At 34.6% G+C, this 17,128-nt stretch overlaps 1 protein-coding gene across 7 annotated transcripts in view; it reads left to right on the top strand.

The window, feature by feature from the left end:
• The window catches only part of LRRK2 (leucine rich repeat kinase 2), a 153,113-nt gene that overhangs the window by 57,090 nt on the left and 78,895 nt on the right, over window positions 1–17,128 (top strand). For all 7 annotated transcript variants that reach the window (XR_003430080.1, XM_027093558.1, XM_027093557.1 and 4 more), the window contains 5 exons: window positions 1,593–1,721; window positions 1,796–1,966; window positions 6,356–6,614; window positions 10,366–10,554; window positions 16,916–17,034. Coding sequence is in view for 6 of the 7 variants with exons in the window: in XM_027093558.1 (XP_026949359.1) it covers window positions 1,593–1,721; window positions 1,796–1,966; window positions 6,356–6,614; window positions 10,366–10,554; window positions 16,916–17,034 (867 nt within the window). In the remaining variant the exon portion in view is untranslated. The remainder of the gene's footprint in view (window positions 1–1,592; window positions 1,722–1,795; window positions 1,967–6,355; window positions 6,615–10,365; window positions 10,555–16,915; window positions 17,035–17,128) is intronic.

Here is a 17,128-nt window from a genome sequence, read left to right as displayed (position 1 = left end):
GAAACAATATTTTAAACATTTTTCATCAAGCAAAATTTAAAATGGGATCTATATTAACTGTCTATAAGGAATCCAAGATACTGGTTTAAGATTAATTTAGGGGAGATTAAGAAGTAAATTGTTTCAGAGTGTTTTTCTTTTAATGTTAGCAAAACAAATAGTTTCCTTAAGAGTTTCTGCCTTGGTTGTGGTTTTTTTAGTAATGGAGTTAACAATTTTCATAAACCAAATATTTTCATAAATGGCAGCCTTCACCAGGAGTGAAAATGTCTAAGCTCTAATCTTTGCACAGACATTATTAGTAAATGTGATAATGCATGTAAGATTTTAAATTTTAAAGTGCTGAACACACAAGCAAAAATGTGTTTTAGAACCAAAATGTCTTTTATAAATCTGCTTTTTTTTTTTTAAATCTGCTTTTTTAATGTGCCTCAACCTAGGCTGATTAAAGCCAAGGCAGAATTGATTATAAGTAATCCTAGGGAAAGGAAATTATTTTGTGCAGGTATGAAGGTGTCAGTCAGTATTTATTCATCTAAGCATAAATTTTAGGATTTTTATAGTAGAGGTTGTAAACTGTTGACCAGTGGGCTAAATTTGACTTGTCAACATATTTTATTTGGCCAGTTCAGTGTTTATAAGTTTTTAACTTGAATTATATGCCTTCTATGCATTTGCATTACCTGCTTTGCTATTGCATTCATTTGAGTTTGCAAGGACCTCTGCTCTAGAGGTTAGTGGACCACATGCCGCTCAGACCTGCATAGATTAATACTATTTCTCCTGTCAAATGTTAGGAAGCATTTGTAGAAACTCAGCCTCTTATGAGCTCAAAATAATAATTTTAACATTTAGATGATTTCATTAATATATACTAGAAAGATAAAAATTTTAAAAGTTAAGTGGATCTTTGGTGAGTTTACCCAAGCTATATAATAGTCAAGTCAGAAGTTCACAACTCTTGGGGTGGTTCTAAAAAGTAATGATGTACTGATCAGTTCTTTATAAATGATTTGCTATAAGGATGTAAATCTCAGAGTGTCTTTAGAGCTTCTCTCAGATGCACTCAATGTGAATAAAATCTAGGAACTCGCATTTGTCTGAGGTTAAAATTTAAGAAGATAGCACAAAAATTTTGGGGGAAATGCTAAGCTATCTAGAGAACCTGATCTGCAATCTTGTAATAAACAATTCATATCACTGGTCTATTTGGATTTGTGGCACTGCTGACTCTGCTGTTCTAATCCTGATTAGTATCTGGCTTTCAACCTGTAGGTATGGCTTCAGGCAGGGAATCTTTAAAAGGCAAATTTTGGTGTATTAGGTATTTTTCCTGCTTTGCTAGATGCTAGTTTGTTAACTAGCATCTTATTCTCTGTGCACCTGCTTATTTCTTAGTAATGAGAGAGCAAGGTGTATTTGTTTCATTGTCTCAAGGTTTATAGCTTTAAAGTACAAACCTAATAAATACATCTACTTAGCTAAGTGAACATCCAAGGTTTTAAGTACCATATACAGTCTCTCTTTTACATTATTTATTTATTTATTGTCCACAATTGCTTTGTTATTATTATTTTTGATCACACTTTCAGGGATTTCAGACAATCTTGACGGTACTGGAATTGTCAGTGTCTTTTTCCAAGCTGCTGGTGCATCATTCCTTTGATTCAGTAATATTCCATCAGTTGTCCTCCAACATCATGGAGCAAAAGGATCAACAGGTACAATGTTTTTCACCTGTATTCTAACTGTTACACATTTAGCTGACTCTAATCCTCACTTCCGTTCTCTTTAGTTTCTAAATCTTTGTTGCAAGTGCTTTGCAAAATTGGCCATGGATGATGAGTTAAAAAGTGTGATGCTAGAGAGAGCATGTGATCAGAATAACAGCATCATGGTCGAATGCTTGCTTCTGTTGGGAGCGGATGCCAATCGAGCAAAAGAAGCAGCTTCTTTAATTTGTCAGGTAAATATTCAAGGACTCACTTTTGTTTTTTTCTGTTATTTGATTCTGCCATTGTATAGCTCTTATCTACATCCTATTATTCTACACTACAGAATTTATCAGTTTATTGAACAAATGCTTGTGATTTGTAGGAGTTTAGTTTCACAGAATTTCAGAGGTAATAGGTCCCTTAGGTGTTATTATCTAATCATTCATTTTATTTTTCTACCTAGCTTGTTAAGTTGATAAATAACTTTTCAAATGTGTCTCCTACTATGTATCTCTGTGCAAATCGTTCTCCAGCCACACACCATACAACACATGGTTTTATCTTGTTTTGATCATCTTTCAGCTATTTTCTCTGTTTTCAGTTTCTCTCTCTAGAAAATTCTCCCCTCAGGGCTACCACATGTGGCCCTGTAGGCTGTGTACTGCACACTTTGGGGTGCTGTACCCATTGACAACCCTGCTGTGGGCCACCCTGCAGTTGTGTGGCACTGGGCCTGCTTCCCTTCTCTCCCTTCCCTCATGCACTGTGCAAACACATATATCAAATTCTGCTTTGCCTTCAAAATCTAACCTAAATTCCTTCTCCTCAATAAAGCCCTCCCCACACTCCCAGACCTCCATACAAAATAAAGATTTACTTCTTGTGTAAGTCCATGACAGTTTATGTACACTCTTTATATTTTGTGAGTTATGTGAAAGTAGAGATGTACAAGGTTCATCTATGTATCATTCAGAATATCTAACTCACTGCTTTACATACAGTATGAATTCGGTACGTATTTATCAGAGTGTATTACATGTTATTTCAAGTTTGTCTTCATTCTATAAATTTTAGCATTTATAATAGCATTAGGGAAGCACTACATATATTTTCTGGTTACTTAATATTTCCAACAAAGCAATTATGTAGTGATTTAATATACATTATTAAATAACCAGCAGAGTGCTGTGTTTTCCAATAATTTACTTTTAAAGCCTTACTTTATTTAATTTCCCAGTCACCTATGGATTCAAATCAATTTGTCAACTGTAAGATTAAGTTAGCACCTATTAGCAATCTACCTAAAAAGAAACTGAACCTGTAACTCATTTTCATGCAGAATTAATTTATGCCAAATACATAATCAAATTATTTAAATTAGTCATATTTTCATTTAAGCAAGCAACATTAAAAATAGTTGCTTCTCTGTTATTAAAGATAATTAAATTATTTTCCTCAATAATTTAATATGTTTTTATTGTGTACCTTTTGTGTGATCTTGAGATCATTGAGTTAATGTTACTTGGATTGAAAAGAAACTTCCCCTTCAGATTTTTCCTAGGGAAACAACATAGCTAAAATCACTTGAGTGCAATTACTCTACATTCACCACAGGGAGTGCTTTCTACTTTTCTCTCAATTTATCCAAATATTTCTATACAAAAGGCTTTTTACCTTATTCTTCTTCCCAAGTTCTTTTGGACTTAATGTACTTATTTATATCTTTTCTTCTTAAAATCAGATCTTTACATCCATGGGTGTATTAAATGTAAAGAATTTATCCTAGTTGTCAGAGATTATTTGTATCTAACATGATAAATGTTGATTAAATATTGTGGGTAGATTGATTGAACATACCTTATTTTGTACCACTGTAAAGTAACATAATCAAGACTATTCATGCACCAATGCTGCATAATTAAGAACTATTCAGAGCAAGGACAGATTTAATCTTGTTAGGTTTTCTGAGGTGAATATAATAATAATGTAATGTACATGACTGGTAGAGAAGAATATGGAGGATTAATATCGGGTGTGAAAATGCATGAATGGAGACCTGAAGATGACTCATCAAGTCATGGTGGGAAGAGCAAGGATAATGAATTGTGAATAAATATAATAGCAGACACTTCTGTGGTGTTCATTATCACCTGGGCCCTGCTCTGAGCCCTTTACTTAATAAACTCCTCACAACAACCTTAGGAATAAGTCCTAGTACTATCCTATTATTCAGGAGAGGAATTGAGGCACAGAAAGGTTAAGTAACTTGCCTGAGGACACTCTACAGGTAAGTAGTGGAAAATCTGCCTGCTTTAATCTTTTGTTTACATAACAGATTCATGATAGTGGTGGTGGGGGGAGGGGGTTGTACATTCATTACTGAATGCTGGTTTGAAATATTAGGATTTGATTGTGGGCTGAATTATTTATAAATTAGAATATGAGAGACAAGATGGCAAAGGATAGTAAATTACAGTTTGATTATATTTGAATTATCCTCATTATTAAAATACAAAACTGTGTATCTGAGCAGTATTTTTTTTCCTTCTCATGAAGTTGAAATTACTTTCATAATTTTATTTCTTTTGTCTGATACTGTTTCTTATATATTTATCTCTTCATGGCACCATATCCCTGAAATCAGCTTGGATAGCTTGGGTCCCCTGAGGAAAATTCTGCTATAAAATGTATTGAGCATCTTCTCTGTGGAAAGCACAGTGCTAGATATTCAGTAAAGAATAGAAAAGGTGTTTCCTGTTTCAAGATGGTTTCAAAGTGTCTATTAGGAGATGGGGGAGGATAAAACATAAATCACCTTAATACAAGGTAGGCAGTAAATGCCATAATTTAAAGATAAAAGATTTCTGGGCTCCAAGAGAAGAAATGAGTTTTTTTGCCCCTCCCTTCCTCCCTTCCTTCCTCCCTTCCTCCCTTCCTCCCTCCCTCCCTCCCTCCCTTCCCCTTCCTTCCATCCTTCCTTCCTTCCTTCCTTCCTTCCTTTAAAATTTCCTGTGGGCCCTTAAAGGATTTTAATAATTTGCTAAATTAAATATATTCCTTAGGCATTGTGCTAGGGTACAGAGGTACAAATTGAATTGCAGTAGCATCCATGCCTTTCATTCTAGTTATAAAACAGATAAGCATGTCTAGTTCAGTGTGCTAAGTGCTATGTTAAACAAAATGGGATGGGCATCGGAGGAAGAAGGGTGTGTGTAGCCTGGAAAGCTGATAGCAAGGACTTAATGTGCAAGAGAGTTTAAAACTGTTCCTTCAAGAATGAACATCTTTTTACTGGCTGAAGAACAGAATTAGATATTTGAGGCAAGAGAAATAGCATAAATGAAGGTAATAAGGTTTGAAAAATTGCATGTCGTATTTAGGGGAATGTCCTGGAGCAGAAAGGTTTTAGAAGATTTTAAAATAGGTTAATGACCTGATCATATCCAGACTAGAAAAGTACTATAGTGGCTCTGGGGAGAATGGGTTGAAGGTGGGTGATCCTGGAGACCTATGGGCACTAAGTTGGTGCCATCACACCACAGGACTGTCCCCTCAAACCTCTTGGACACACTTTAATTCTGAAGAATTCAGGAATTTTCCCCAAGCATCTTGTTCCACTGACCTGGTACCCTAAATCTTAGGGTCTTCTTTCCTTTTATTTTTTAATCCTTAATATTGGGTCATGAAAGGAGCACAGGCTTTGGAGCCAGCAGATTTGATTTCAAATCCAAGTCTTTTATTGACTAGCTCTAAGAGTTTGGACAAATCACATATTTTTCCTAAATATTCATCTATAAAATGGGGGTAATAATTTTTACAGCATAGGTTTTTTAAAAATAAGGATTGGAGGTCATGTGTTTACAGAAGTTAGCACAGTACCTGGCATATAATATTTATATTATCTATGACTTTGTTCTTCTAGTTGATAACATCGCATTCCATAGCCTTTCAGAAGCTGTTGCTGGGTTGGGCCAGTGTGCTATGCTGCAGGTTGCTAAGGCTTCTCTCTGCTTACTATGGTCACTGTAGTTTTTGTAGCAGCTAGCATGCTAACCCACCTTGAGGACCTGCTCTGAAAACGTAACATTCAGGGAAAGGTAGAAAACTGAGAGACGAGATATGTTTTTGTGGAAATTAAAATTCTTGTCCTGGAAAACCAGAAGTAAATGATGACTGTCCTTTGCATGTGGCATTAGCAAATTTTATGATATTTATACTCACACTTAGTTATTCTGTGTCACGAATGAAGGCAGGGCAGTAGCATTTACTGTGTTAAGGTACTAGTTTCCCAGATGTCTTCCAATGAGCAAACAGAAGTCCAGAAAGTATGAGAAACGTGTAAATTGTTGGAGCCTCAGGTATTCTGACTTCAAGCCTATGAGTTTTATTTCATACCATGTTGCCTTTTTCATGGTAACTGACTCTCATGTGGCAGATTTATTTGATTTATGCTGCTCTGATATTTGTGGTGCTAATCTTATTTTATTTTCCTAATCTATTTCAAGGATGAGTTTTGCCTTATTTTGTTTCATTCTGAATTTACGGATGTAGCGAAAAATCACACCAAGTTTGATTATCAGTCTCTTAAAAGGAAAAATGACAGGTTGTTAATGTGCTTACCTTCTCTTTTTCTTTAATAGGTATGTGAGAAAGCGAGCAGTCCCAAAGTGGTAGAACTGTTACTGAATAGTGGATCCCGTGAGCAGGATGTACGGAAAGCTCTAACAATCAGCATTGGGAAAGGCGACAGCCAAATCATCAGCTTACTCTTAAAGAGGCTTGCCCTGGATCTGGCCAATAATAGCATCTGCCTTGGAGGATTTTGTATGGGAAAAATTGAACCTTCTTGGCTTGGTCCTCTATTTCCAGATAAGACATCTAATTTAAGAAAAGAGACAAGTAAGTATTAACAGGAAAAGTCTGTACAAGTTTTAATTTTAGTAGTATTTTTAAAAATCACTAATCTTTTAGTTATTTTTCATTCCAGTTTGGTTCAACTTAAGCCAAAAATATTGTAAAGGCTTGGATATCTTTTTTTTTTGTCAAGAAATGCTTGAAACTGACATTATATTTAAGTTCTTTATGAGCCAGCAAATACATATTTTATAAAGATAGAGCAAAACAGTGGGATCTTTCTGTCAGGTTTCTTTTCTTTGTTACATATTTTATTTTTTATTATAAAAATAATCAATGTGCATTTACAAATAGAAAAACATAAGAATCCTAAGGAAGAAAATAACAACTTATTTTTTCACTTATAGGTAATCAATGTAGATTTTTTCCCTAGACTTTTTGTATGCTTACATATGAATTAAAATATGTTCATGGAAACATAAACACATATATACTTTGCATTTTCAAGTTAGTATACTTCGCATTTCACTTAAGGATGTAATTTCAAGTTAATATAGATCTTGTATACATTAAGTACATTGATGACAGTTACCACTAGCATCTATACTAGTGCTTTTCACAGAGTAAGTGCTCATTAAATATAGTATAGGCAAATATAAAATTCGGTAAGAAATTATGTTGATAAGCATATGTGGAAACAGGCACTTCACACATTATAGATATGAATTAAAATCTTCCTCTTTTGAGGAAAATTTGGTAATATCCATTAATACTTTAAATGTACACCCATACTTTTTTGACCCAGGAATATGCTGTTAGGGATCCATGATACAGGCATTCTTTTTTTTTTTTTAATTTTATTTATTTATTCATTTATTTATTTTTTTGGCTGTGTTGGGTCTTCATTTCTGTGTGCAGGCTTTCTCTAGTTGCGGTGAGTGGGGGTCATTCTTCATCGTGGTGCGCGGGCCTCTCACTGTCGCGGCCTCTCTTGTTGTGGAGCACAAGCTCCAGACGCACAGGCTCAGTAGTTGTGGCTCACGGGCCTAGTTGCTCCGCGGCATGTGGGATCTTCCCAGACCAGGGCTCGAACCCGTGTCCCCTGCATTGGCAGGCGGATTCTCAACCACTGCGCCACCAGGGCAGCCCCAGGCATTCTTAATGTGCACAAAAATTATGTTCAAGGATGCACATTAAAATATTATTCATAGGGCTTCCCGGGTGGCGCAGTGGTTGAGGATCTGCCTGCTAATGCAGGGGACACAGGTTCGAGCCCTGGTCTGGGAGGATCCCACATGCCACAGAGCAACTAGGCCCGTGAGCCACAGCTACTGAGCCTGCGCATCTGGAGCCTGTACTCGGCAACAACAGAGGCCGCGATAGTGAGAGGCCCGCACACCACGATGAAGAGTGGCCCCCGCTTGCCACAACTAGAGAAAGCCCTCGCACAGAAACGAAGACCCAACACAGCCATAAATAAATAAATAAATAAATTAGAAAAAAAATATTATTCATAATAACAAAAAATTAGGGAAATACCTAAGTATTCCCCGAAAGGAGCTATTCAAATTAATTATGGTATGTTCATGCAGTGGAATGCTTTGCATTCATTGGGAGAAAAACATCTAGCAAATCCAAATGTCCAGATATAGAATGCATTCTTTTTTTTTTAAAATAAATTTATTTATTTTTGGCTGTGTTGGGTCTTCGTTGCTGTGCACGGGCTTTCTCTAGTTGTAGCGAGTGGAGGCTACTCTTCATTGAGGTGCGCGGGCTTCGCACTGCGATGGCTTCTCTTGTTGTGGAGCACAGGCTCTAGGTGTGCAGGCTTCAGTAGTTGTGGCACGTGGGCTCAGCAGTTGTGGCTCCTGGGCTCTTGGGCCTAGCCGCTCCGCGGCATCTGGGATCTTCCCAGACTGGGGCACGAACCCGTGTCCCCTGCATCGGCAGGTGGACTCTCAACCACTGCGCCACCAGGGAAGCCCTTAGAATGCATTCTTAAGGGAAAAAACAGTTAGAGAACAGTGTTTTTAGTATACTAATATTGGTGAAAAGACAATTGGGATATGGTAGTCATAAGTGTTCGAATGTGAAAAGACCATGTTGAGAAAATAATCCAGAAATGGGTGCCCTGGTTGCCTTTGGGGACCTTGGAAACTAATGAAATATGATTAGAGTCTATGTTTTATCACTTCAATTGGTCTCATGCCAACAACCTGCTTACTTTAATCTTTGATCTCTGATAGAGAGGAATTGTGGGCCTTTGGAGAGGTACGAAGGGAGATATACATTCAGGGTATTCTTTTGTTTCTGTATGAAGTTTTTTACAAGTATTGACAAGTCTTACCTAATTTAAAAAATATAATGTCATTTGAGAGATTGGAGGGCATAGTCATAATTTTTTGACAACTGGTCTGAGTAAAGAACATTTTGAATTCAAAGCTTTAAAACATTTTCCAGGTACTATTTGAGTTACGCACACATGTTGTAATGTGAGTTATGAGAGTAATATTTGAAGAAATTTTCCAGGATATATGTAGGACATTGAGAACTCTGCCAACTTATTTCGTCAAAATAGAGCGTAATATAAAATGCAGTAAAATAGCAAGAAGAATGTTAAGAAGAATTTTGAAATTTCATCAAATTTCCTAATAGAATGAATCACTCAGCAAATAGTTTATAAAAATAAGAATATCATTGATTATCTTCTGTGTTCTAAGTGTTCTGCTAAAAACTTCACATGCCTCATATTCTTTAATTTTTTCCATAATCCTGTGCTGTGTATATTGTTGTCTTCACTTCCCGAGTGAGGACACTGACACTCAGGGAGCTTGTATAACTTGCAGTTGACTTGAGCACAGGCCTGTCTGGCTTCAAGGCCCAGACCTTTTCCTGGATCAAGTTAGTTTCATAAAGGTTCAGTTTTGTCACCAACACCAAAGCTTTGTGTAAATTTAAAAAAAAATTTAAGTTCATTGCCTGCTACTTTATACAGTATCATGATTGTAAAGTGACTTTGAAGTAAGAATAAAAAATCTTAGAAGTAGGAGACTATATAAGGAACTTTGGTATGATATATGTTTATGCTTGTATAATTATTGATTTCTAAAAATAGAACTACCATACGACCCAGCAATCCCACTACTGGGCATATACCCAGAGAGCACCATAATTCAAAAAGAGTCATGTACCACAATGTTCATTGCAGCTCTATTTACAATAGCCAGGATATGGAAGCAACCTAAGTGTCCATTGACAGGTGAATGGATAAAGAAGATGTGGCACATATATACAATGGAATATTACTCAGCCATAAAAAGAAACGAAATTGAGTTATTTGTAGTGAGGTGGATGGACCTAGAGTCTGTCATACAGAGTGAAATAAGTCAGAAAGAGAAAAACAAATACCATATGCTAACACATATATATGGAATCTAAAAAAAAAAAAGGTTCTGAAGAACCTAGGGGCAGGACAGGAATAAAGATGGAGACGTAGAGAATGGACTTGAGGACACGGGGAGGGTAAGCTGGGACGAAGTGAGAGAATGGCATGGCTTGTGGGAAGCAGCCGCATAGCACAGGGAGATCAGCTCAGTGCTTTGTGACCACTTAGAAGGGTGGGATAGGGAGGGTGGGAGGGAAACGCAAGAGGGAGGAGATATGGGGATGTACGTATATGTATAGCAGATTCACTTTGTTATAAAGCAGAGACTAACACAACATTGTAGAGCAATTATACTCCAATAAAGATGTTGAAAAATAAAAAGTTGTTGCTGGTATATCGTTTTATTTTTAGATATAGGATCCACCCTAGCGAGAATGGTGCTCAGATATCAGATGAAAAGTGCTGTGGAAGAAGGAACAGCCTCAGGCAGCAGTGGGACTTTTTCTGAAGAAATACTTGATAAATTTGATGAATGGACCTTCATTCCTGAGTCTTATGTTGACAGTGTATTTGCTCAAAGTGATGACCTGGATAGTGAAGGTAATTATTACTAAACAATAGAGTCAGTTATGTTTTAAAACACTTACCCTCTGGCATTGAACAGTAGAAATTGAGACAAAAATCTGATTTACTTCATTTGGAAAATCTTGAGGAAAACTGTATTCATTAGTGGAAATAGTTAATGCTTACTATTACTTTACTACTACTTAAGGCAATGAAGAAAATGTATGTCTACACTTTTAAGTGTTATCATACTGCCCATAATCAGTGAGTGGTGGCTATTGCAGTGAAAACACTGACTCAGACTGGAATTGGATTCCATATTCCATCATCGACTAGATACTTCTGTGGTTTGTGTAAGCCCCTTATCCTTATTAAAGGCAGTGTTGCTAAACTTCCAGGATTATTTATAGGAATTTGGAAAAATGTATGTAAAGTGTCTGGGAGAGTGTTTGCAAATAGAAAGTGCTTAATAAAAAATATTTTTATCTTTATTAGAGTTAAAAATAATATTTTAATAACTCCTGAAATAACAAAAATTTAACATGGCAAGATATTAATGGCAGTGATTAAGGCTGACATTTAACATAATAAAGTTTGGTAAAAATAGGGTGAGGTGCTTTTTTATTAAAATAGTATGATTGAAACCTTTGGGTGATAGAATAAAGACATTTGAGAGGGCAGAAATAAGAGTTATTCCAAAATCTCATGTCTCAAGTCCAAACATTCTTTAAAACCAACTTTATTGGGACTTCCCTGGTGGTGCAGTGGTTGAGAATCTGCCTGCCAGTGCAGGGGACATGGGTTTGAGCCCTGGTCCAGGAAGATACCACATGCCGCAGAGCAGCCAAGCCTGCGCGCCACAACTACTGAGCCTGCGCTCTAGAGCCCGCAAGCCATAACTACTGGTCCCATGTGCTACAACTACTGAAGCCCACGCACCTAGAGCCTGTGCTCTGCAATAATAGAAGCCACCGCAATGAGAAGCCTGCGCACCACAACCAAGAGTAGCCCCCGTTCGCCGCAACTAGAGAAAGCCCACACCCAGCAACGAAGACCCAATGCAGCCAAAAATAAATAAATAAACAAAAACCCCCGCAACTTTACTGAGATATACTAATTTACCCATTTTAAGTATATGTTTTTATTTATACATCCATGTAATCATCACCACTATTAAGTTATGCAACGTTTCTATCATCCAAAAAAGTTCCTTTATATGTCTCTTTACAAAAAACGTCCCCCCCTACCTTGTCCCTTGGCAACCGCTGATTTGCTTTCTGTCACAATAGATTAAATTAGTATTTTCTCAAGTTTCATATAAATAGGATACAGTATGTCCTTTTTTATGTCTGGCTGTTTTCTGAAGTGGTTATACCATATTATACTCCCACCAGCAATGTATGAAAATTCTAGTTGCTCTGAATCCTCATTACACTATAACACTTAGTATCGTAAGTCAGTTTAATTTTAGCCATTCTAGTGAGGCTGCAGTCCTAGCTTATTTGGGTTTAATTTTCATTTCCCTGAAAACTATTGATATTGAGAATATTTTCATGTTCTTATTGGCCATTCATATATTGATATTTTCTTTGCAAAGTGTCTGTTCAAATTTTTCCTAACTTTTAATTGTCTTGTTGTCTTATGTTATTTTAAGAGTTCTTTTTATATTCTAAGTAGAAGTCATTTGACAGATATATGAATTACAAATATTTTCTTTCATTTATAGCTTGTTTTTTCATTTATTAATATTATTTTTCAAAGAGCAGAGGTCTTAAATTTTGAAAAGTGCAGTGTTTCAGTTTTTTCTTTTCTAGTTTGTGCTTTTTCTATCCCATTTAAGAAATCTTTTCCTATCTCAAATTTGTGAATATTTTCTCTTATGTTTTCTCATAGAAGTGTTAAATTCTTAGCTTTTACATTTAGGTCTATAATCCATGTTAATTTTGGTATATAGTGTCAGTGAAGAATTGACATTTATTTTTTTCCACATAGATATCCAGTTGTTTTAACATCACTTGTTGAATATACTATATTTCCTCATTGAATTAATGGCATGTTTGTCCAGTTTAACTGACCATATAGGTGTGGTTCTGTTTCTGCATTCTTTTTTAAAAAAAATAAAAATTTTTTTTATTGGAGTATAGTTGACTTACAATGTTGTGTTAGTTTCACATGTACAGCAAGGTGAATCAGTTATACATATATCCACTCTTTTTATAGGTTCTTTTCCCATATAGGCCATTACAGAGTATGAAGTAGACATACCTGTGCTATACAGTAGGTTCTTATTAGCTGTCTATTTTATATATAGTATTGTGTATATGTCAATCCCAGTCTCCCAATTTATCCCTCCCCTCCTTATCCCCTGGTAACCATAAGTTTGTTTTCTACATCTGTGACTCTACTTCTGTTTTGTAAATAAGTTCATTTGTACCCTTTTTTTAGATTCCACATATAAGTGATATCATCATATGATATTTGTCTTTCTGTGTCTGACTTATTTTACTCAGTACAACAATCTCTAGGTTCATCCATGTTGCTGCAAATGGCATTATTTTGTTCTTTTTTTTAAGGCTGAGTAATATTCTATTGTATACGTGTACCACATCTTCTTTATCCATTCCTCTGTTGATGGACATTTAGGTTGCTTCCATGTCCTGGCTATTGTAAATAGTGCTGCAGTGAACATTGGGGTGCATGTATCTTTTCAAATTATGGTTTTCTCCAGGTATATGCCTAGGAGTGGGATTTTATTCTGTGCCGTTGATTTAAATCTTTATCCTTATGCCAATGCCATACTGTCTTGATTACTTTAGCTTAATGAAATCTGGTAGTATAAGTTCTCTGGTGGTGTTCTTTTTCAAAATTTTTCTTATTATACTAGATTGTTTGCATTTCCATATGCATTTTGAATCAACTAATTAATTTTATGCTGGGATTTTTTATTAGAATTAAATCTATATATACATTTAATATAGAATTAATGTATAAATAATATATTATTGTTATATAATATAGAATTAACATATAAATAAAAATTTCTTTAGATTAAATCTAGAAATAAATTTGAGGGAACTGGTGTCTTAATAATGAGTCTTCTGACATATAAATGTAGTATTTATTTCCATTTATTTGTCATTTAAATTTCTCCCACCACTGTTTTGTATTGCATGTTTTTTGATGCTATTGTAAATAGTATTGTTTTTGAATTCCAATTTCCAGTAGTTCATTCACTGCTGGTTTATAGAAATGCAGTTGATTTCTTTGTATGTTAATGTATCCTGTGGGCTTGCAAAACTCATGAGTTCTGACAGCTTTTTGTTGACTCCACAGATTTTTCTATGTTCACAATAATGCCATTTGCTAATACAGACAGATTTACTTCTTCCTTTTAACCTGTATATCTTTTTTTCTTCTTCTTCTTTTTCATGTCTTATTACACTGCCTAGGACCTCCAGTACTATGCTGAATAGAAGTGGTAAGAGTAGGCATTGTTCCCTGGCTTCCAAACTTAGGGGGAAAGCATTCAGTCTCTCATCATTAAGTATGATGTTATATGTAGTTTTTTTTTTTTTTTTTTTTTTAATAGCTATCCTTCATCAGGTTTAGGAAACTTGTTTCTAGTAATTATTTGCTGTGACTTTTTATCATAATGGGTGTTGGAAAATGCTTTTCTGCATCTGTTGAAATGGGCATATTTTCTCCCTTTATTCTGTTATTTAGTTAATTACATTGATTGATTTCCTAATGTTAAACCAAACTTGCTTTTCTGGGGTAAATCTTACTGGGTTATGGTGTATTATCCTTTTAATATATTATTTGATTTGATTTTCTAAAATTTTGTTAAGGATATTGCATCTATGAGGGATATTGGTCTGTAGTTTTGTTTTGTTGTAACTATGAGAGTATGCTAGCCTCTTGAAATGAATTGGAAAGTGCTCCTGACTCCACTGTTTTCTGAAAGAATTTGTGTAGGAGAGGTCTTAAATGTTTAATAGGATTCATGAGTAAAGACTTGTAGGTTAGGAATACTTTTTGGTGGTGGGGGGGAGGCTTTTAAATTATAAATATAATAACTTTAATAAATTTATGGTTCTTTTGATTTTTCTGTTACTTCTTTTGTCAGTTTTTGTAATTTGAAATTTCAAGGAATTTGTCCACTTTACATAAGTTGCCAAATTTATTTATTGTTATTTATAATCTCTTATTGTCCTGTTAATGTTTATAAGATCATTAGTGATATCTGATCTTTAATTCTTGACATTGATATATTTTTTTTTGACATTGATATTTTTTGTCTTTCCTTTTTTTCCTTCTTCAGTCTAGCTCAAGATTTATCAATTTTTTTGATCTTTTCAAAGAATCAGGTTTTTGTTTCATTGACTTTCTGTATTGATTGTCCACTTTATTTTTCATTGATTTTTGCTTTTTCTTTTCTTTCTTTTTCTTTTTTTTTACTTATTTAGATTTTATTTGACTCTTATTTTATAGATTCTTAACATGGAAGCTTAGAATACTGATTTTTAGAGCTTTCTAAGTTTATAATATAAACATTTAAGACCATGCAGATCCTTCTGAGCACCATTTTAGCTGCATCCCACAACTTTTATATATTCTGTTTACATTCACTTTTGAAATTTTCTAATTTCCTTTGTGATTTTTTGACTCATGAGTTATTTAGAAGAGTGTTGTTTATTTTCCAAATACTTGGACATTTTTCCACATAGCTTTCTCTTATTGGTTTCAAATTTCATTTTGTTGTGGTTAAAGAACCTACTCTGATGATTTCTGTCCTTTTACATTTATTGAGACATGCTTTGTGGACTACTGTGTGGTCTATCTTGGTGAATGTTTCATGTGCAATTAAAAAAATGTGTATTTGGTTGTTGTTGGGTGAAATTGGGTCAACTTGTTTGATAGTGTTTTTCAGGTCCTCTATATCTTTACTGATTTTTTCTCTACTTGTTATATTTAAGAACAAAATGTTGAGATTGTAATTGTCAATTTGTTAATTTTCCTTTTCATTTTATCAGTTTATGCTTTGTGTATTTTGAAGCTCTGTTACTGGGTGAACATACATTAAATACTATAATTTTTTTGATGACTTAACCTCCTTATATTGATCCAAGTTTGCATCTAGTATCATTTCCTTCCTCCTGAAGAGCTCCCTTTTACATTTCTTCTAGAGCACAGCTATAGGAAATCCCTATGCAGATTACTGGAGCTATTTTTCCATGACTCTCTCCTGGAACTCCCAGCTAAGTTAGTCTCCATGAACACTGATCTCCATTTCCTCATCTCAAGAAAGCCATTGTGCTTTGTTTAAATTCCTTCTCATTGTGCCTATGGCCCTTAAATTGCCTCCAGGCAGAAAGCCAGGGTGATCATAAGGTTCATATAGTTTGTTTCCCTTCTTTCAGGGATTACACAGTCCTGTACTCTCTGCAGCCCAATGTCTGAAAACAGTTGTTTAAAAAAATTTGTCCAATTTTCTAGTTGTTCATTGTGGGGAGGTTAAGTTCAGTGTTTGTTACACCATCATAGATGAAAGAAGAATTCTCTTTAAATATTTTTAAATAAAGGAAAACATCAGAAATGCTAATGTAAAAATAATTGATTTTTGGATTTGTAAATTTTATAATGTTTTGACACAATTAATTCTTTATGCTTCTAAGATAAAAAGTGATAGAATTTAAAATCTCATGAGTTCTTAAAAATGGCTCTACATTATTTATCCTTAAAATATGACTAATATTGATCCTTATTTTCTTGAAAATCCATAATTTTAAAAGTAATTCTTTTCTCTCTCAAAACAATATTGCCAACTAAACTCATTGTGTTTATTTTAATGTCATTTCATAAATGAAACTATAAAATATGTAATTCAAACAGAGGTGTACTCAAAATTACTGAATGTTAAATAATTTAGTGTGATTCCAATATTTAAAACAAGATTCGAAAATTTTCTAAGCAAAATTCAGAGAAACAGAAAGGAATAACATTGATCAGATTTATGTATAAACTTTCTCTGCTTCCTGAACATGCATGTATTTATTGTAGCACTTGTACTATTTTTTTACTTGGCTCTTTCCTGCTGTACTATGAGCTCATATGAGGCCTGGATTATTTTTCCTGCTTATCTTTATCCTGCACTTACTCAGTGTCTAGTCTGTGACGGCCATTCAATAAATATTTGTGGATGAAGAATAATGTAGTTGAATTTGAAAATGACAAGCTGACACAGTTTATCATTTCTATTTTAAAGATGTTACAAAAGAAATTGGGCAATTTCCATTCATGAAAATGTGTTTAATGTTTTGTGATTGAACTACTATGCTAGCATCTTATGATTAGGTCAGCTTTTCTTACTTGCCTTTATGTTATTGTTTAAAAATAGGAAGTGAAGGCTCATTTCTTGTGAAAAAGAAATCAAATTCAATTAGCGTAGGAGAATTTTACCAAGATCCTGCCTTGCAGCGTTGCTCACCAAATTTGCAAAGACATTCCAATTCATTGGTAAGTTATACTGTAAAAACTGCAGTTAAATATTGTATATTTTTTGACATTCTTTCAATAACTGAAATTGTGTGCCAAAGCTAGGAGCTATTGG

This window comes from Aethalodelphis obliquidens, unplaced genomic scaffold (genome assembly GCF_003676395.1).
Source record: "Aethalodelphis obliquidens isolate GAN/ISIS:26980383/991018 unplaced genomic scaffold, ASM367639v1 scaffold84, whole genome shotgun sequence".
NCBI classification, from domain to species: Eukaryota; Metazoa; Chordata; class Mammalia; order Artiodactyla; family Delphinidae; genus Aethalodelphis; species Aethalodelphis obliquidens.
The sequence above is the reverse complement of the archived record's forward strand: the minus strand, read 5'-3'. Positions and strand labels throughout refer to the sequence as shown.